The sequence below is a fragment of the Otolemur garnettii genome, unplaced genomic scaffold (genome assembly GCF_000181295.1).
Source record: "Otolemur garnettii isolate 467f Iridium unplaced genomic scaffold, OtoGar3 scaffold00049, whole genome shotgun sequence".
Classification (NCBI taxonomy): domain Eukaryota; kingdom Metazoa; phylum Chordata; class Mammalia; order Primates; family Galagidae; genus Otolemur; species Otolemur garnettii.
The window spans coordinates 12449190-12458062 of NW_003852444.1; the positions used below are offsets into that span (position 1 = coordinate 12449190).

The window sequence follows — 8873 nt, forward strand, 5'->3', positions numbered from 1 at the left end:
CATACTTCACTGAGGCTGTATAAAGAGCCATGAAAAGGAAGACATGCCATTTCATAACTGTAGGTGAGATCTTAGAACTGGTCTACTTCCCTACCAAACCTTCCTCCCCTTTCTGTTTTTATTCCATAGCTTCAGATACTATCCACAAAAATTTGTTTTTAAGCAAGTTTGGCAGTGTGGTGGTGGGATATGAGAGGATCTTAGAAAATCTTATTTCCAAATAATGACTTTAATGTAAAAGAGAAACTAGAACCATTCTTTGACTCTGTGTCTTTAAGTTGTGAATCGATGCAGTTCGAGGTAAGAATCTATCTCAAGAAAAAAGAGTGAGTTTCTCATGAGAGCATTTCTCTCTGTACCACTAGAAAATCTAATTTATTACAACCTCTAATGACTTCTTAGGTTACAGGCTATAGAAGTTACAGTTAGATGATTTTATCAATGCCTATGACCGGAAGAAGATTTAGTTATTTAGGGTTGGAGCTAAACTCTCATTCCTGAGGGAGAGAGACATTTAAGAGGCTGCATTATTTTTATTTAAGAAAAAAAAAAGGGAATATCAATCATTTCATGGCAAACAAAGATATTCTTAATCTTCAGTTATATCAGAAATTGAGTCAATTCTTAACACAAATTCCAACTACAGCAGAAAATTGATAGTACTCACAGGCAGAAACAGGAAGAAAAATAGGCTAAAAAAATACACATGTAAGTACAGAAAAAAAGATAGTAGGGTAAATAGAAATTCTGGTGGCATGCTGAATTCCAGGAGTTCCCTTATGAACCTTGGACTTTACTAACAATAAAGTAAAGTTAGACTTAACTAACAATAGTTCCCAGTGCCAGGAAAAGAAGCCATTAAGGCTGCCATAGCCATTACTACTATCCCTAAATGACAATGACTCAAATATTTTTATCACAATATCTGAATGTTACTAATTCTTTAATAATACATAATCCTTAATTTCACTACTCTTTTGTCATATACAAGGGTAATAGGGCATGTCTGCCTCAAAATGATTCTGACCTTTTGTCCCACGCAGTACAAAGCGCCTAAGCAATGCCAGAGAAAATCTAAAAAGTCTGGGGCTAAAAAAGTCAAGAATAAGGTTAAATTAGCTAAGAAAAATACATGAAAACACAATTCACAGTACTAGGGGGACAAGAGGAAATCAAAGTTTAAAACATCATGTATAAAAACAACTCTAAGATAGCATTTATTGAAGAAAAGAGCATTTGGTGAAGAAATAATCAAGAAATTAATAAAGCAGTCAGTAATGAGCCCCCACACAAAAAAACAATGGCAACATTATTCATCTGAGCTAGTCAGTTCCATATTATTTCAAAAAACTTAGAAACATCTACTTTCAACTGACATACCTGTAGACTAGAAGTGGTAGCTACTAAGTCATTTCAGCATTAAACAAATCATAGGGACACGTAAGCCACAGAAAAAACCATAAAAGAATTAGTTACTGGGCAGCGCCTGTGGCTCCAGGAGTAGGGCACTGGCCCCATATACCAGAGGTGGTGGGTTCAAACCAGCCCCGGCTAAAAAAAACTGCAAAAAAAAAAAAAATTAGTTACTTGTCTAAGAAAGAAAACAAAGCCTTTGAGTTAAAGTGCCCAGAGTTTTAACCTGTAAGTGTTGCCATGTGCTGACTTCTATGATACCCTTCTAGCAACTGTAAATTTTTTCCGTTGGAGCCTGCAATTTCCAGATTGAGGACTATTTTAGGAATTTAAAACTTGGTGAAGAGGGGGGTTGGAGGGATCACTTCTGAGGTTTATCTTATAGGGGTACAAGTCAATCTTTCTAAGAGTAGAATGTGAACGTTTTAAAACAATAACTGAGAAAATGACATGAAGGCTGTGTTGACCAGTTTGATGGAAGTATTTCAGATTGCATGTGAAAACCCCACACTGTACCCCAGAAGTGCATTAATATACATAGTTACCGTTCAATAAAAAAAAAAAAAAAAACTTGGTGAAAACTCAGGCAAGAAGTTTTGTAAAGGGCTGAGATTGTAGATGAATGAGGATTTTTAAGAAAAGAAGGATCGAGAAGACTATATTTTTTATAGCTGGCTGACTTTGTTTGCAATTCACATTGTTAATAATACCTTCCTACAGAAATCACATCAAACCATAATTCTCAACTGTTAGGCAACATTCAACCAGCTAAGGGTTTCATAAAGCTTTTAATCAGAAAATGGTCAAATGACCCAATGAATTTTATGTAATGTTAAGAATAATTACAGGTGGTGGCGCCTGTGGCTTAAGGGGTAGGGCACTGCCCCATATACCGGAGAAGGCAGGTTCAAACCTGGTCCCGGCCAAAAAATAAAATAAAAAACATAATAAAATAAAACCTTAAAAAAAATAATAATTACAAGGTAAACTTCTTCATGTAATTACCACGAAACTGAGTATAATTCAGAGAATAAAATCAGAAACATATTCCTAAGTGCTTTTTGAGGCCATAAGCACCAATCTCTCACTTAATGATAAACTTGTTTTTGTTTGTAGATTTTAAAACTCTATTTTATTAAATGAAATTAACATAGAGATCAACTGGAATGAGACGCTTCCAGCCATTTATATACAATATACATATTTAAGCCAAGGATGTATATTTTTTTATGAGCTTAAATTATCAGGCTCTATCTAAAACCCCAAAGCCTTTGTAAGATAAACCAGTGACTTAATTTTCTAATTTTTTCTATCAGTTTTTACTTATTAGACATGAACAGGTCAGTTTAGTATAAAAGAAAACTAGGTCTAAGAAGATGAAGATGAATATACAATACTGTCAGTTTTAGCACAGAGGTAGGGACCCAAATCTGAATTCCTCAGCTTGAATAAGAGGGTGATATACTCCTGAATTAATCAACCTGGCCATTTGAAGTCTCTGTTCTTTCACAAAATAAAACGCAAATGCATATGAGAAGTATCTTGCAAATCAGATCATTTCTCCTAAAGTACAAGCACTAAAATTAATATTAGAGATCTAGTTTATTTCCAGATGAAAATAATATATTCCACTGGGAAAGAGAGAAACAAGAATAAAACTGAAGTTAGGGATAATAAAAATGAGCAAGTTCAGTGCCTATATCTCAGCGGTTAAGGCACTGGCCACATGCACCGGAGCTGGTGGGTTCAAACCTGGCCCGGACCTGCTAAATGACAACAACTACAACAGCAAAATAGCTGGGCACTGTGGCAGGCGCCTGTAGTCCCAGCTACTTGGGAGGCGGATGCAAGAAAATCGCTTAAGCCCAAGAGTTTGAGGTTGCTGTGAGCTGTGACATTACGGTACTCTACCAAGGGTGACAAAGTGAGACTCTGTTCTCAAAAAAAAATAAAATGAGATACTTAATTAATGTATCTAAAGCATTAGCCAGGTATTTCAACTGGGGACTCACCTAACCTAGAATGAAAAAATTATTAAGTAGTAAAGCATACATGGAACAGGCACGATGGCTCAAGCCTGCAATTTCAGGATTTGGGGAGGCTGAAGTGGGATGATTGCTTGAGGCCAGGAGTATTAGGCCAGGGAACATAGTGAGACACCCCCCCCCCCATCTCTACAAAAGTAAAAAATTAGTTGAGTGAAGTGGGCCTGTAGTCCTAGCTATTCATGGGGCTGAGGAGGCAGGACTACCTAGGCCCAGGTGTTTGAGGATGCAATGACCTATAATCATATCACTGTACTCTAACCTGGGGGACAGAGACCTTATCTATTTAAGAAAAAACAAAAAAGCATACATACTTGGCTAAACAATGTATCTAAATGCCAAATTACATTATTTGAATTATACTGCTGGTACTCTTGGGGATATAGGAGCTCTTCACTACAAATTTCAAGTCTGGGATCTGATGTCACATTATGAGCAATGTGCCAGTCTTGATCATGGATATATAAAGTCCTGCCTTCTCTTTGATCATTCCCAGCAGTCCCTCATTAAAGCCCTGGTACAGATTCTGACCTATCTAGTCAATTACCTCCTCAGTAAGCCTGTCTCACTTAGGCAACAGTATATTCACTGTGACTCAGCCAAATTTAAACACCATAGTGGGCCAGACATGCCTGTAATCCCAGCACTCTGGGAGGCCAAGGTGGGTGGACTGCTTGAGCTCTGGAGTTCAAGACCAGCCTGAGCAAAAGTGAGACCCCATTCCTACTAAAAATAGAAAAACAAGCCAGGTATTATAGCAGACGCCTGTAGTCCCAGCTACTCGGGAGGCTGAGGCAAGAGAGTCACTTGAGCCAAAGAGTTTGAGGTTGCTGTGAGCTGTGATGCCACTGCACTCTATCAAAGGCAACTAAGTGAAACTCTGTCTCCAAAAAAAAAAAAAAGGTAGTGAATAAAAAGTTCTAGAAATGTAGGGGGGAAATTTCATCTAAATAAAGTGAGAAAAGATGAAATTAAAACAAACATGTTTTCCAAAAACACTAGTAGAGAAGCAATTAAGGAAAAACAAAAATAAAATCACTGAGGTGACGAACTGAGTTGCTGCCTGATAATTCGGAGTATGAGGAAATGATGAAAAAAAATACAAACAAAGCACTATAAAAATACATGGTGGAGGAAAGTAGAATTTCACTCAGTTAATCCTTCCAAAGTGCAAGAATTCACAGTAAACAAGAGCTTTTAAATTTAGGTAATTTTATCAAGTTCCAGCTCTTCTCTAACAATCCTTCTGATTTGGACCTGTCTCCACAAAATGAGATTCAAATGGGTATAATATTAGTGATATTAATATTTTATGTTCTTGACTGTCAGGGGAATCATTTTATGGAACTGTATAAGTATGTTAAATCAACTGGTTATTTACTGTGTAGTCAACTGGCTACTCTGCAGCTATATAATTTGGTACTTGCTGAATTATATAGAATGCCTTTCATAAGATAGAGTACAGATCCAACTGCTTACTTAAATCACTACTGATTGCTTTGGGATGCCTGGAAGGCCAAAGAGCCCATGAGTCAAGCCTACAGCTAGCAAAAATATATTTCTGTCCATCCTCAAAAGAATTAATACCATGTATAAAGACAGAATATAGAGGAATCTCAAAGTCTCATTCACATGACATTTTTCCAAAGTGCAGGTCAGTTTCTTTTTTCTTTGGTGAAGTCTAATCTTACTATGTATGGACATACTCCATTCTGTAAAGTTGTTCACTCCTAAGAGCTGCTGTACTGACTAGCATTTATTATGTGGAGTCTGCTTTCTGCATGGTGGCTATCAGCTGCATACAGCATACTTTTTAAGCAAATGTGAGCACTGGTCAGATTTCCCATACTGCATTCCACAGCACCTCATGGGAGGATAGGTACCTCTATCCCTCACAAAATACAAAAGAAAAGTCCATGGAAAAGTCCATCTGCCATACTTTTCTGTTTCATGAAAAAATACTTGCACCATTATTTTTCTTTTTCTCCATTTAAAAAATACTGGTCCACGTGCTTAATGAAATACCTGTCAGTTGTATACCACTGGACAACCATAACTCATCACTCTTCAAAATATTATCAATATATACAAGCAGATGTGGGAAGCCAACGAATATAAAAATAAATGAAACTGTAGCTCTAGAAATCCACCCGCCCAAATGAAAATGCTCCAACTGAGAAATGGGAGCCCTGGTTCTGCACAGTTCTACCAGAGGAGAGTCATTTCTTCCTAAACTGCTGCAAAGATACCAACAAACATACTATTCGCTATAGAGACCTCATGATGATCATTTAAAAAATGGCTTTTAATGGTTCTGAACTCTTAAACCTCCTCAGTTTAAGGTTTCTGTGCCTCAAAGCCAGATGCTGTTGTAATATCTACTATAAAATATATCATTATAGAAATATTATATACCAATCTCAGATAGATGCCTGGGTCAATCTTGAGTTTTGCTTTTTAGTTCTATGGCCACGAGTGCAAACTTGAGTTCTGTCTACTGTTTAATGTAACACAAGACAACACAGACACGCATATCACTTTAACATACATCACCTGTCCTACAGAACTATATACTTGTTAAGAATGAAGCAAAGAGGTAAACATGTGACACCACTTATAAGCAGTTGTGTGATGTGAGGTAAAGTGAAATGGGAAGGGAGAAGGAAGAAAGGAAGTTCAAATAACCCAACAATAACAAAATCCAAAATTCTTCTAGCGCTGGGTCTGTTAATATGCTTATTTCCCCCTATTAAAAAAAATGAAATAAAAATCAGAAAAGGGTAAACTAATTTTTTCTTTTATATCCATTAATTTGTAAAAGTTAAAGAAAAATAATATATATATTTAAATGGAAAGTATACCAATTTCACTTTATTAGCCTACTTTAGGAATAGTATGAGGAGAATGGGGTTGAGGTCAGGTATGAAGGAAGAGGGTTAAAATCTGTGATGGTAAAGATCCCTCAGAACTCTGGTGCAGTCCTCAATCACGGCAGCTCAAGTGTCGGTCAACAGAGTTGCAATCCAAATGACTGAAAGATGTGTCCACTTCTGTGTCCAGTGATTCTTCAGTTACAGTGTGATGAGGTCTACCAGGTTGCCTTTAGGAGGAGTCATGCTGTCAGGAAAGAAATTTACTAAGGTGTCAAAGAGCTGAGTTCTTTGAGCATAGGTGTGATCCACATCCGAAAAGCCTGGTGAAGAGGAGATACAAAGAAACATCTGTTGTGTTTAAAATATGTAATAGAAAACTATTATATATGAGACCAGCAGCAATGTACTTACTATATGACTGAAAAATCAAATCAATCTTCAAATCCAGATAGACAGTACTAATCTGACCCTAGTTCTGCCACCTGGCCATGGTATGATCTTAGGTAAATCAATAAGCCTTTTTGGCTTTTAGCCTTTCTGTTTCCTCAGCTGTAAACCTGTGATAATCCTGTTTACTTCACAGAGTTCTTGTATAGATTCAGTGCAATTACCTGAAAAGCCCCCAGCAAAGAACTGACACTTTAGTAATTAAATAATATTGATTTTTCTTCTCTTCCTTACAAGGTTTTTCCTCTGCTAGTCCACTGAAGAAATTTCACACCTCTGACTTTTTAATGCTTCTGAACCACTAAAATTGTTTCGATAATAAAAATATAATGATGGCTCAGCACCTGTAGCTCAAGCGGCTAGGGCGCCAGTCACATACACCTGGAGCTGTTGGGTTTGAATCCAGCTCTGGCTGCCAAACGACAATGACAACTGCAACAAAAAACAGCCGGGCATTGTGATGGGCACCTGTAGTCCCAGCTACTTGGGAGGCTGAGGTTGCTGTGAGCTGTGATGCCATGGCACTCTACCCAGAGTAACAGCTTGAGACTCTGTCTCCAAAAAAAAAAAAAAAAACAAAAAAACCTCAAAATATAATTCAATCAAAATGAAAAAAGGCTCCAACAGCTGGAAGTACTCTCAGAGAACTGAGTGAAAACAGAGATGACTAAGGGAAAGAAATACATGTACAATATATGTAAAATGGTACCTGGCACATAGTAACACACATTTATGTACCAGGCTCTCTACTGGGCCCACATTATATGAGAAATAGAGCAATGAACTATTTTTATCCAGATAAATACTAGAATGTGGATGACATTCTTAAAAGGTAGGGACTATTAATTTGAAGGATTTTTTCTCCTTTAACCTCTAGTAAACATTTAATTTTGAAGTTCGTTTCACCCAAAGGAATATTCAGTGAGATGGACTATTCAGCGAGATACTTCCTTCTTTTAGTTAGCTGGTATATTGATTCCAAATGCTTCAGATTTCTTATTCACAAATGAAGTATTTCAATGATTAAGCAAATTATTTCCTCCCCTCCTGAAACAGCTGAGACAAGAGAGCCCTACTAAGTGCCATCAGAAACAGGAATAGAGCCATGACGAGTTATATGTGCCAAGATGTTCAGTGAAGACTATTTCAAATAGGACTGATTTTTACTGAACTTAGAATACAGTTTTAGGTCCAATCTGTTTTAATCTTGTAAAAGAATAGGAATAGAACGTAACATTGCCAGGGATACCGGTTTCCTGGAAGGAACATAAACAATGCCTCAAGAACAGTACATTCCTTTTTATTTTTAAAAACGTTATTATTTGATGTTTGAGGGAAAATGTTTACTCCTTTGAGTTGAACTTAAATTTAACAAAGACTACTATCCTATCATAGAAATTAAAGAGAAGAAATACTTAAAAATAGTAGCAAAGATTACCTCTGGATAGTGAGATAATCTCTTTTATTTTATGCTTTTCTGAAATTTCCAAACTGTATTTATTTATTTATTTTGAGACAGGGTCTCATTTTGCTGCCCTGGGTAGGGTGCCATTGGTGTCTTAGCTCACAGCAACCTCAAACTCTTTGAGATCAAGTGATCCTCTTGCCTCAGCCTCTTGAGTTGTTAGGACTACAGGCGCCCACTGCAATACCTTGCTATTTTTAGGGATGGGGTCTTGCTCTTGCTCAGGCTGGTCTCAAACCTGTAAGCTCAGGCAATCCATCCACCTCAGCTCCCCAGAATGTGAGGATTATAGGCGTGAGCTACCACGCCCAGCCTTAGCTTTTTATAGAAAAACTTTGAAGGCATACAAAAGTTAATAGTGCAATGAACACTCATATACCCATCATCTGAGATTTATCAATTGTTAATATTTTGCCAAATATGTTCTTCTTGGGGGGAGGTGTGTGTGTGTAAACTCCATTCATAATATTTTTGTAGAACTTTTTAGGAGTAAATTGTAGACATATTCATCCCGAAATATTTGAACCCATTTTAGCTGAGACCAAAAACATGAACTTACGTAACCACTATGGATTAAGTTCAGGAAATTTAACATTGATGTCCTAATTATCTTTTTTTTTTTTTTTTTTG

The 8873-nt window shown here is 36.9% G+C and overlaps 1 protein-coding gene across 6 annotated transcripts in view; it reads right to left on the reverse strand.

The window, feature by feature from the left end:
* Positions 1–6297: 6297 nt before the first annotated feature.
* Positions 6298–8873, reverse strand: part of MKLN1 (muskelin 1) — a 318843-nt gene continuing 316267 nt past the window's right edge. For 5 of the 6 annotated variants that reach the window (XM_023514182.1, XM_023514183.1, XM_003791612.3 and 2 more), the window contains one exon: positions 6298–6651. In XM_023514182.1, coding sequence (XP_023369950.1) covers positions 6530–6651 — 122 coding nt within the window. In that variant the 3' untranslated portion in view covers positions 6298–6529. The remainder of the gene's footprint in view (positions 6652–8873) is intronic. The other variant, XM_023514184.1, reaches the window with a different exon arrangement.